At 39.0% G+C, this 13,369-nt stretch overlaps 1 protein-coding gene across 1 annotated transcript in view; it reads right to left on the minus strand.

Moving 5' to 3' along the window:
• col7a1 (collagen, type VII, alpha 1) overlaps window positions 1–13,369 on the minus strand; it is a 265,397-nt gene that overhangs the window by 138,458 nt on the left and 113,570 nt on the right. The window contains exons 13-19 of the mRNA XM_061930639.2: window positions 12,229–12,348; window positions 9,253–9,408; window positions 6,015–6,314; window positions 2,549–2,665; window positions 2,197–2,343; window positions 1,994–2,119; window positions 1,768–1,914 (exon numbers count right to left, since the gene is read on the minus strand). Of these exons, the coding sequence (XP_061786623.2) occupies window positions 1,768–1,914; window positions 1,994–2,119; window positions 2,197–2,343; window positions 2,549–2,665; window positions 6,015–6,314; window positions 9,253–9,408; window positions 12,229–12,348 (1,113 nt within the window). The remainder of the gene's footprint in view (window positions 1–1,767; window positions 1,915–1,993; window positions 2,120–2,196; window positions 2,344–2,548; window positions 2,666–6,014; window positions 6,315–9,252; window positions 9,409–12,228; window positions 12,349–13,369) is intronic.

Raw genomic sequence — 13,369 nt, forward strand, 5'->3', positions numbered from 1 at the left:
CAAACAAAGAATTTCCACGTATTGGAGACTCAGTGTCTGTGCTTTCTTTTATTGAGAATGACTGCAAAATAAGCCACCATGAAACAGCACTTTAAAAAAGAAGGTGAGAAACGCTATTGAATTCAAAGAACTAGCAGTTATGTGCCGATCGATTAGCCGTCAATCAGTATCGGCTGATTTTCATTAAGTGATCGGCCATTGCCAATTTATGTCTTTTAATGTCGATCATAACTCCAATCCATTTCTCTAAACGTCTTTATATATTTCATATTGTTTTCTGCAAGCAAAACGGAATTATCCTCTATAAAATGTGTCTTGTGTTTATATTTTTGGGTGTCTGCAACGGAATAATTGGATTTACATGATTTCTTATGGTAAACATTGCTTTGGTTCGATCTTCACGGTTTTGTTTGGAAGGGAGTAACAAAAGAAACCAAAACCTAAGATACTACTGTATACATTTACAAATAAAGGTACTACGGCATACATTTACAAATAAAGGTACTAATGTTTACATTTACAAATAAAGGGCCCTACAAAAAGTTTGCGTACCACTAAGTTAGTTTCTTTGAAAAAAAAAAAAAAATTAAAGGTCTATAACAAGGGTGTCCAAAGTGTGGTCCCGGGGCAATTTGCGGCCTGCAGCTAATTACTTTTAAAAAGAAAAATATAAAAAGTGAAATAAAAGAGCAAACAGGTGAAATGTAACAAGAAAATGTTGCAATATTGAAACTAATAACATAAAGCTGACATGCAGGCTGTTTTTTTTAACTTTCTCGAAAAATAATAATTAAAATATATGTTGTTATAAATTATTGACCTATTCAAGGTTTCAATTACTTCACATAAAATATTCCACTTTCAAATATTTTTTGGGGAATATATCGCATTATTAATGTATCGCATTATTTTGTGTGTTTGCCATATAAATACAACAAGCTTTCCTTTGACAAAAAGGGCATAAAACATAAATAAATAATAAACACTTATAATCGACAGATAGATCTGAAGTGGCCTGAAGAGGTTTAAGCGGTGAAATTAAAATAATATAGATTGATACATGACTTATTTTTAACACTTTTGGATCCCAGAAACCTTTAGTCTGATTTTTTTTTTTAACTGTCATTATTCAAAAAAACAATAATGAAGCAAAAGCAATGTTGTTATGATAAGTTTAATATTAAGGTATCCAATTATGTCACATCAAATATTCCAATTTGAAATTTTTTGTGTGGAAAATAATGTATATTTTGAGGTTTTGCCATAAAAAACAAAATATTATTTCACAAAAAAGGGCATATAATTTAAGGAAATGTTACATTTGTCAAACTATAGATCTAAAGTTAATGTATGAATATTTAAGCGTTGAAAGTAAAAACAATATTAATATATGACTTTTTAAACACTTTTACTGACTGAGCCTCTCACCAAAATTGAGGGAATACTAATATATATATATATATATATATATATATATATATGTATATATATATATATATATATATATATATATATATACATACACACACACACACACACACACACAGACTCTCACCTATATATTGTATTGGTTTTGAAAAGAAAAAATATCAAAATGGCCGCTGAATACTTTAATTTGTCACTGTGCGGCCCTCAGTGAAAAAAGTTCGGACACCCCTGGTGTATAAGAAAGAATGCCCGTGGATCTCGATAAATGTGAATACAGCATGTCCAAAAGTTGAAGTTAAGGGACAAAAAGTACAGTATGCATGTCAGTGCTCGACCCACCTGGTCTGACAAAGATGCTCACTGGCTCGCCTTCATTGTCTCCCAACAGAACTGTAACACTCACATCATAGGTCACCCCCACGATTAGATCCCTGAGGTCAAGGGTCGTCTGGTTCCCGGGGATAAACTGAGTATTTTCTACTCCCACTGCCGTGATATGACACAAAAGGAGCATTGAAACATTCCACCCACACAGAACATCAAACAACTGCAACTTTCAGTGCACCTGCAGGGCTTCGGATCACGACGCGGTACTGTGTGGCCCGAGCAACACCCGTCCAGCCAAGTCTGACCGTGCTGCCCAAAGACTCCAGCACTCTCAGGTCGGATATCCTCCCCACTGGCTGCACCTCTGGAGCGTCAGTCATGCAAATGAACTGGGTATTAGTACGAGTGCGTAAAGCGGCGACAAGGCAGGCGGTCGCTGACCTATGGCTGTGAAAGAGACGGGCGTGGCCTCCTCACGACCTTCAAACAGTGTGTACAAGGTGATGAAGTACTCCGTGTTGGGCTGAAGGCCGGTTAACTCGTATTTGCTGGTGCTCCGGGGTAAAGACAAGGTCTGGGCACGGCCACCTAGAGACATACAAACAGCGATTAGTGGCATGCACTCACTACTTCACTATAGAAGCAAAAAAAAACGTCCTGAGAGGCGTTTCTATTATTTTGCTCCTATAACTGACGATTTTCTTCTGTATTTGTGCGCCTGATAAAGTAACTTAATGTTTATTTTGCATTATTTTGAAAACATGCAGAGAGAGGCGCTCCATTTGTGACCGACCTTCGCCAGCCCGCCACTCCAGGCGGTAGCCCTGCGAGGACGCAATGATCCTCCAGGTGAGGCGGATGGAGGAGGGACTGGTGGTCACTGCGTTGAGGACCTGCTGCTCCTGGCGTTCTGACCACAACACCGGTTATTGAATATACAACATATCACATTATTTACTGTACAGATTATAAATGATAGAAGTTCAAGTGCTCAACTAAGTCAGACAATTTACCACATCAAGGAAGCATATTCAAGTGCTAATGAATCATTTGATTCATAAAAATGTGCTTCCAATCGTCTGTAAAGCACCAAAAGATCAAGGCTCAGAGTAGTTTTCTTGCATCTCTTATTTATTTATCTGAAGTTAAGTATTTTTTTCCGATAGTTCCAAACACAATGAGATATTATTAGAATATTAGAAACTTCCAACATTATTCATGTACTGTCCATAAAGTCTCCCACATTTCAGCAACCTCTTTGATCATAATACATATTTTTCAAGTGACAATAGTACCCCAATGAAATATTTTTTTTTACAGTAGTCAGTGTATGGCTTGTATTACAGTTAAGAACACAGCCATGACTGAGTAAAAAGCTGGCAACACTGTTTGCAAGAGTGCTGCCAGCGCCGGGGAGCTGTGGTTCATTCAGACATGGACTCAAACGTGTGCAGCCTTTGACAGTGTAAAGCATTTTATGATCCGAATTGTACACTGCCCATTCCAATACCGATCATTCCTGAGTGAGATCAGCCAATACTGATCACATGTATTCACTGTACATTTTTAAATGTATTTATGGTGAATGCTGTTACCAATTTAACGATATCAAAAACATATTTAAATTATTCACTGATTCTCTTTTATTATTACAATTTTTTTGTAGTTAAGTTAATAGTACACAATCACAAAACCATCCATCCATCCATTTCCTACCGCTTACCCCTTTCAGGGTCGCGGGGGTGCTGGAGCCTATCTAAACAAAAAATATATATATATATTTTGGTTTTCCCTTAAAGTCCTCCTGTGTTCTGGGAATATTTCTCTAAGCACGTGTTCCTTATGTTGTTTCAAGCTAGTTTAGCAATTAGCATTATTGCTCCAGGCCTGCTCTTAATCAGTGTGTAACATTTAACCTAGTCTTCCAGCGATATTTATTCTCTCAAGAATTTCACAAATAACACCTTGGTTTTTCTATTGTTTTACCTCAACTTTTTTGACTGTTATTTTATTACTGTTTATTCTATTATTCACATTTTTTTATTGTTTTTATCGCTTTTATTGCCTTATGTGCCCTGGGCAGCACTTCGGTTGACATAAGTTGTTTTATTGTGCTGTATGAATAAAGTTTGACTTGAGTGATAATGATGCTTAAGAAATTAAGAAATGCAGTTTATTAGCCGCAATGGAGGTGATAATTATGTTAGGGGAGCGGCTCCACACTGCGTATGGATACAAACAGCTGCGAGCCACCTTTCAGCCGGGTTACAAAAAATTATGTCAGCCAGTAATGCTCGGCTTTTGTGATCGGCATTAAAAGGCATTCATCAACAATGGCCTATCAGGAACTTTTTCACGAAAACCAGCCAACACTGATCAATGGCCGATCGATGGAGGCATTTCAAGTAAGAAGATACAAATAAAATGCTGGACAAATATATATATATATATATATATATATATATATATATATATATATATATATATATCATACTTGCCAACCTTGAGACCTCCGATTTCGGGAGGTGGGGGGTGGGGGCGTGGTCGGGGGTGGGGCAGGGCGTGGTTGGGGGCGTGGTTAAGAGGGGAGGAGTATATTGACAGCTAGAATTCACCAAGTCAAGTATTTCATACATACATATATATATATATATATATATATATATATATCCTGAAAATATGCAAACAAAACTGTGTTTAGATAATTGATACTTCAAACTTGCATACATAAATCTTAAGGAATATAACATAACTTGGCTTCTGAGAGCTTCAAAATGTAATGAATAAAATGCTAAAGTTGTTGATAAACAAGCAATTATTTTAATAATTAAATATGGTCAATTTAAATTAATTATTATGATAATTTAAAATTAATGATTTCAAATATGTTTATTTTAATGTATAATTCTAATGTCTGGATGTAATAAGGAGTCAGAAAAAATACAAATAAAAATACAATTAATTTTGATGTTTTTAGCAAAATATAGTAAAAATGTATTTAGTTTTTTTTTTTTTTTTAATTAATAAATATATTTATTTTTAGGTAAGATAAACATAATAATACAATTTATCTTTAGTCTGGATGATTTAGTTTTTGTCACCCTGTTGTCCTCCCGTCATGAAAAAAGGCTGTCCTCACTCAGGTCCGCATGGAGCTGGAGGGGGCTTGGCCTCCAGCTCCGGCTGAAAATCGGGAGATTTTCGAGAGAATATTTGTCCCGGGAGGTTTTCAGGAGAGGCGCTGAATTTCGGGAGTCTCCCGGAAAATTCGGGAGGGTTGGCAAGTATGATATATATATATATATATATATATATATATATGGTACGGTATACAGTACAGGCCAAAAGTTTGTACACAACTTCTCATTCAATGCGTTTTCTTTATTTTTATGACTATGTACATTGCAGATTGTCACTGAAGGCATCAAAACTATGAATGAACACATGTGGAGTTATGTACTTAACAAATAAAGGTGAGATAACTGAAAACATTTTGTATATTGTAGTTTCTTAAAAATAGCCACCCTTTGCTCTGATTACTGCTTTGCACACTCTTGGCATTCTCTCAATGAGCTTCAAGCATACCTGTGAAGTGAAAACCATTTCAGGTGACTACCTCTTGAAGCTCATCGAGAGAATGCCAAGAGTGTGCAAAGCAGTAATCAGAGCAAAGGGTGGCTATTTTGAAGAAACTAGAATATAAAACATGTTTTCAGTTATTTCACCTTTTTTTCTTAAGTACATAACTCCACATGTGTTCATTCATAGTTTTGATGCCTTCAGTGGCAATATACAATGTAAATAGTCATGAAAATAAAGAAAAAACATTGAATGAGAAGGTGTGTCCAAACTTTTGGCCTGTACTGTATATATAGTATATTCTCTCACAACGGTAAATGCAGGAAGCACACAGTGGAGAGTCTGACTTGTGACCTTTCAGTCACAGGCTGCATCTTTTGTTGTGAACAAGATCCTTCTTTGAAAGCAGAAGCAAGGAGATGCAGACCTCAAACAGCTTGAGTCTGTGACTCAACCTTCAAAAAAGCCTGAAGGCTGCCATATGGGCATTAGTCACAGAAGACAGATGGTGTGCGTGTATAATGACCCCTAGGTGTAGAAATGTTTCCTAAACAGAATTAGTCTGCAACATGTAGTTTTCCAAAGATGAACAAACATCTGCATCTACAGTACGTCACAACGATGTTCCACTGCAGTTTAGCTTTGGAGACACAGGAGAGCTTTACATTTGGGGGACTTACCCATCCTGAATGTCGCCGTTTCCCCCGGGCCCTCAGCATTGCCCTGATAGAGGGGGATCACATTGAGGACGTACTCTGTGTCGGACTGAATTTGGGATAACGTGTGCGTCTCGCTTTCTCCTGCGACCATTTTCGCATTTTGGGGTTTTGGAGGGAGCTGAAGCAAAGTGAGGTTGGAATCTGTGACCGGTCCCCACTCCAGACGGTAACTCTGTGCGCCATCGACGCTTCTCCACTGCACGCGAACGCTGCCCTCTGACTCCTTCTGCACTGATAACTTCTGCACTGCTTCCAGGCGCACTGACACACGGAAGAGAACACACACACACACACAGGCAACGCGATAAACACATACGTCCTCCTCCAAATGCATTGTACTACGATTTGTACAATAAGAAGGGGAGTCATTTGGCCCCATTCATCACGGTTTACCTGACACATGAACCGTGACGAACTGTAGAGATGCAATATCCACTTAGTGTGTTGAATATCTTAAAATTCCAACTTTGATCACAGCGTCAGTTGCTATGTAGAGTGGCATTTTCCATAATTTTCAGCAGACTACGTTGCAAAATGATTAACTTCCCACCCACCAGGGCAGGAATCTCACGGTGGCCACGACGACCATGGATCTCCATGCCCCTTTGTTTGCGCCGTGATGCCCCGACGGATGCATCTCTTTTCCTCTGCGCGATTTTTATGTCACTTGAGCTTTTTTGGTTTAATTCTGTCTCGTATGAACGTGACACAAAGCGTCACCGGACCAAACAGGAGTTACAAACAACGCACGCAGCAGCCTGTAACCCCGGATTTCCTTCGGATGCAGAACCGCCACGGAACAGCACCGCCATTCAAAGTGCGGCAATTCCCACCGCCGTTCTGTGTTGCAGCTCCATTGTGCAGCAAAATAGCGCAGACTTTTACGAGATTTATATATATGTATGTTTATATAAATATATGTGTAAGTTTACAGTATATGGTAAATGGGTTATACTTTTCTACCTTCAAGGTACTCAAAGCGCTTTGTCACTATTGCCACATTCACCCATTCACACACACATTCACACACTGATGGCGGGAACTGCCATGCAAGGCACTTACCACGACCCATCAGGAGCAAGGGTGAAGTGTCTTGCTCAAGGACACAACGGATGTGACTAGATTGGTAGAAGGAGGGGATCGAACCAGGAACCCTCAGGTTACTGGCACGGCCACTCTTCCAACCGCGTGACGCCGTCCCCTATATGTATGTACTGTGTATATATGTATGTATATATATATATATATATATATATATATATATATATGTATATGTATATATATATGTGTATATATGTATATATATGTGTGTATATATATTATATATATATATATATACACACACATATATATATATATATATATATACACATATATATACATATACATATAAACATATACATACATATATATGTATATATATATATATATATACATATATATGTATGTATGTATATATATATATATATATATATATATATATATATATATATATATATATATATATATATATATATATATATATATATATGTATGTATGTATGTATGTATGTATGTATGTATATATATATATATATATATATATATATATATATATATATATATATACACACACACAGTCAAACCTGTCTATGGTGACTACTCAAGGAAAACAAAGAAAGTGACCGGTAGCCACTATACACAGGTTGGCTGCCATTTTGAATTTCCATACATGTTGACCTTTAAACAAATACCTATACATTTACGTGTGCATGTATCCGGAATTGTAGTAAAGCGTTTCTAAAAATACAGTTTTGAAAGCTTTCTAAACTTGAACAGTGCTGTTGAATTTGAGCCTGCTCATTGTTGCTCACGGTTTTCCATTGATGCCAGACTTTTGGGGATTAGTCAACTGCACAAAGCTAAGGGGAGCTTCAATGAGACTTGCCATTGATATACTTAAAATTTTGAAATATAAATCGATATATCGATGAGTTCGTAAATCGAGGTTCCACTGTATTGCATGTAAAGTACCCTGAGACTCCCCGCGCTATTTTGCGATGTCTAATTTACCCTCAGTTTTTACTTTCACTTTCCTTTTGTTGAGCTTGCTGCCCTCAGAAGAGTCTGGCACAGCTTTGGGGTCCGTAACGGAGGTTGTAGTTAAAAAAGTTAAGCAAAAATAACTGAATTAACACACTTTGTCAGTGTAACGAACGGCGCGCATTAGGGCTGCGAATCTTTGGGTGTCCCACGATTCGATTCAATATCGATTCTTGGGGTCACAATTCGATTATAAATCTATTTTTTTGATTCAACGCGATTCTCGATTCAAAAACCATATTTTCCCGATTCAAAACGATTCTCTATTCATTCAATACATATGATTTCAGCAGGATCTACCCCAGTCTGCTGACATGCAAGCAGAGTAGTAGATTTTTGTAAAAAGCTTTTATAATTGTAAAGGACAATGTTTTATCAACTGATTGCAATAATGTAAATTTGTTTTAACTATTAAATGAACCAAAAATATGACTTATTTTATCTTTGTGAAAATATTGGACACAGTGTGTTGTTAAGCTTATGAGACGTGATGCAAGTGTAAGCCACTGTGACACTTGTTCTTTTTTTTTTTAATAAATGTCTAATGATAATGTCAATCAGGGATTTTTAATCACTGCTATGTTGAAATTGTAACTAATATTGATACTGTTGTTGATAATATTCATTTTTGTTTCACTTCTTTTGGTTTGTTTTGTGTCTCCTCTCAATTGCTCTGTTTATTGCAGTTCTGAGTGTTGCTGGGTCGGGATTGGTTTTGGAATTGGATTGCATTGTTATTGTATTGCTTTGTATTATTTTGTTGGATTAATTAATACAAAAAATAAAATAAAATAAATAAATAAATAATAATAAAAACAAAAATCGATTTTTGAAAAATGAGAATCGATACTGAATCGTCCAACGTGAGAATCGCGATTTGAATTTGAATCGAGTTTTTCCCACACCCTAGCGCGCATAGATCTAGTTCTCTTTTTTTGTACACTATCAAACATTTTGGGGGGTTGCAATCGTAACCAGGAACCGTCATAACAAGGAAGGACTTACTATTATGCATCGCACAAGTACAAATATACGTCAGCACAATATAATGAAATCCAATGGATGTACAGTACAGTAGTTGCATCACACCAGAATATTAGAAACACCTGTCACTCACGTGTGCGGGCACTGAGGGTGGCTGGAGATGCAGGGTTTGGAGGGAATAGAGGGTAGAGGCTGATGACGTACTCTGTGTCAGGCTGAAGTTTCTCCAGTTTGACAGATGTGATGTCTGCTGACAGAGACTGCACCAACTTCTGGTCAGCTGTCTGACCTAATCTTCCAGGGGGGCGGGGCAAACGTTGGCAGGTTAGTATACAGGTGTAACATGTTTCTTGGCAGTATAAGTCACAGAAAAGTATTGACACAGGCGAATATTGTCTGAATTGTGTAAGACAGAGGAAAGAAGCTCCATGTGAGACTGGCACTCCTGCAACACGTTCGGCAACAGAATCACTTTATACCAGCCCCCAAGGGCCACTCTTTCTTAGCTTGAACCATGACAAAAAAAAACATGACACTGTTATGACCTGGGGCACACCCAGTCTTGAGGAATCTGAGAGAAAAGGACAGATGCCTTTTCTTTACTGTATATTTAAAGAGTGATACAATCTGTTTGAAATTTGAGGTAATGTATCGGCAATAAAAGTGTGACTGACAGCTACAGCCTACAGGCGGCAAGCTGTTAAGTGAGTTCATGTTCCTTTTGCTCAGCATTGACTGCGGTACATTCTCAACTTGCCACCAGCAAGTTATTAACTCCTGTTGCTGCTTTTCTTGCTCCATTTCCACTGCAGTCTTTTATTCTGCTTTGACAAGCCTTTAATTGACAACATCGTTCAAATAAAAAGACCTCCTATTTTGAAATCTGCGTTCAAAGAACTCCGGCTTATTAGTGATTCCCAGAGCCCAAAAAAAAGTCTGCGGGCTATAGAGCGTTTTCTATTTGGGCTACAGTACTCTGGAATGCCCTCCCGGTAACAGTTAGAGATGCTACCTCAGTAGAAGCATTTAAGTCCCATCTTAAAACTCATTTGTATACGCTAGCCTTTAAATAGACCCCCCTTTTAGACCAGTTGATCTGCCGTCTCTTTTCTGTTCTGCCCCCCTCTCCTGCGTGGAGGGCTTATTAGGCCACCACAGATGAAGCGCAAACTGTTATAAGTCAGGATCCGGGGTGGACCACTCATCTGTGCATCAGTTGGGGACGTCTCTGCGCTGCTGACTTGTCTCCACTCAAGATGATCCCCTGCTGGCCCCACTATGGACTGGACTCTCACACTATTAACTAGATCCACTCGACGTCCATTGCACCGGTCGCCCAGGGGCAGGGGGGGGGTCCCCACATCTGCGGTCCCCTCCAAGGTTTCTCATTGTATCCCAGTGGGTTGAGTTTTTTCTTGCCCTGATGTGGGATTTGAGCCGAGGATGTCGTTGTGGCTTGTGCAGCCCTTTGAGACACTTGTGATTTAGGGCTATATAAATAAACTTTGATTGATTGATTGATTATTTTCATGAAAGTTTGGTCTATGTTTTTATTTTCCTGGGTTTAGTCTTGCTTCCTGTACCGGTGCTCTTGTTTTGTCAGTATTTCCTGTTTGGTATTTTTATTGCACCTTTCCCTTCTGTTTCTTGTCCTACCAGCACACCTGTTACTCATTGTTCATTAGTTCTATCTAGTTGCACCTCAGTGCTAGTTCATTATTTAGTGTATGCCATACTGTTGCTTCCTGCATTCCTGCTCGACCTTTGTTATTTTTCTTCTGCCTGGTTTCTAATTAAACAACCTTCTGCCTGCACGACCCTTGCCTTTTCTGCATCCTGGGATCACAACAACGGCCAACATTCAGTATCGTCACACTTAGAATGCATTAAAAAAATTAATTCCTCGTCATTTCTTTCATAATGCTTTTAAACGATAGGCAAACAATAGGCAAAAAAAAGTGCAGATCCCTTTTAACATATCTCCTATATGAAAGAAAATTCTTGCAATATGCATTTTCTTGCGTCTAGCACATTCCAGCAAACACTACCAGCATCTTCCACGAGTGCACTACCAGGGAGCTAAAAAAATTCTGTTTTAGATTGCACTGCAGGACTGCTTCTAAAATGTCCAGAAAAAACACCGCAGGTTGGAGCACGATAACATAAATGTGCAGGAAATTTGTGTTTCCATGGTGGAAGCCGCGTAGTATATGCAAAAAACTCATTTAAATGAGGCGACATGCACACACGGTCTTAGTAGATCACACGCATCACACCAACTTATAGTACGGGCAGTTTTACAGTTTGCACATGTTATTTGCTACCTCAGTAGAAGCATTTAAGTCCCATCTTAAAACTCATTTGTATACTCTAGCCTTTAAATAGCCCCCCTTTTTTAGACCAGTTGATCTGCCGTTTCTTTTCCTTTCTCCTCTGCTCCCCCCTATCCCTTGTGGAGGGGGAGACACATAGGTCCGGTGGCCATGGATGAAGTGCTGGCTGTCCAGAGTCGGGACCCGGGGTGGACCGCTCGCCTGTGCATCGGTTGGGAACATCTCTGCGCTGCTGACCCGTCTCCGCTCGGGATGGTTTCCTGCTGACCCCACTATGGACTGGACTCTTACTATTATGTTGGATCCACTATGGACTGGACTCTCACAATATTATGTCAGACCCACTCGACATCCATTGCATTCGGTCTCCCCTAGAGGGTGGGGGGTTACCAACATACGCGGTCCTCTCCAAGGTTTCTCATAGTCATTCACATCGACGTCCCACTGGGGTGAGTTTTTCCTTGCCCTTATGTGGGCTCTGTACCGAGGATGTCGTTGTGGATTGTGCAGCCCTTTGAGACACTTGTGATTTAGGGCTATATAAATAAACATTGATTGATTGATTTGGATCTTAGTAGATCAGGCCCTTTATACACGAATACCTACTTAAATCTCAATGTACTCAATGCTACTCTAAAACCCGTAAGTAAACCACAAAGTGGCGAGGCAACACTAAACATACTGGCATCACTTGAGGTGAGGAGGGCTAATGCTTTCAAACCATTGAGAGGAAGAGAAAGATCCAAGAAAGGCTGCAGCAGAGTGGTGTGTCTGACCTCGGGGTCCGTAGGTAAGTCTGTATCCCTGGACAGGAGATGACGGCTTATCCCATCCCAGAGATAGACTGAAGACGCCTGCTTGGACCAAACGAAAACCTGAGAGCCCAGGCAGAGTCTCTATATGGAAAAGGGAGACTCATTTAGAACGAAAGGTTTTCAATCTCTAGCATTGTCCAATGTTGACGTCCTTCACACGTTTCATCACATAACAGTACCTCGGGATAAAAGTGCCACAGCTTATGGGCTTTTCAGGATACAAGCTGTCTCTCAGCTAATTGTTATGCTTTACTGTCGGTTGCGACCAAAGATTCAAGTCACAGTACGACCCTCCCCACCACTAGTTGGCGTAGCGAATGTCACAGAACCCCGTAAGAGCCAACCAAAACATCTTTACCTTATAGTTAGAGATGGACAGAACTTTGTTTTTCCAACCATAGGAAGAAAGAAAGTGGGTGTGAAGGACAGTGTTGAGAAGAAGTGGATGATATTCATTGAATTAAAGAAAAAAAATTATCCAAACTTGACCGAGCTAAGTAGTTGGAGCGTATAACTGCTAATCTGCACCACGCTGAATTAGAATGCGTTTAACGCCAGCCAAGGACGTTAAAATAATATCGAAACGGCGGACATTTATCCATGAAAATACAGAGAAGCTGCAGATGGTGTGTTTGATGGAGAAGAAGCTCAAAGGAGTCTAATGCTGTGCATTATTTTCACATTACTTCATAAAAGTACTGCAGTTGTTTGTTGTATATTCTATGGTAATGTTTTTATACAATATTTATAATATAAAAGTTGTTTTCTTTCTTTAAAGGCATGGTATGTGTTAAAGTTGTGCTGTTTTGGGGTGGCAAGCACTGATTAAATTGATTTCAATTTATTTCAATGGGCGACGCTGTTTCACAATACTAGTCTTCAATTAAACCTATATTCTGAGCTTCCAGCGTGCATTGTTTCGTAACATTATTGGTGTCATGATGCACATGTTTCTCGGAGCACAAAAGGTATGGCGCCCCACACAACCACAACTGTGCAGAGATGTGTATAGAGAGAGTATGAGAGTACGGCCAACCCGGTTTTAGACCATTTACTACATGATTTGTCAAAAGGCACTCAATTGACTATAGTGCTCCATGAC

The sequence above is a fragment of the Nerophis lumbriciformis genome, linkage group LG03 (genome assembly GCF_033978685.3).
Source record: "Nerophis lumbriciformis linkage group LG03, RoL_Nlum_v2.1, whole genome shotgun sequence".
Classification (NCBI taxonomy): Eukaryota; Metazoa; Chordata; class Actinopteri; order Syngnathiformes; family Syngnathidae; genus Nerophis; species Nerophis lumbriciformis.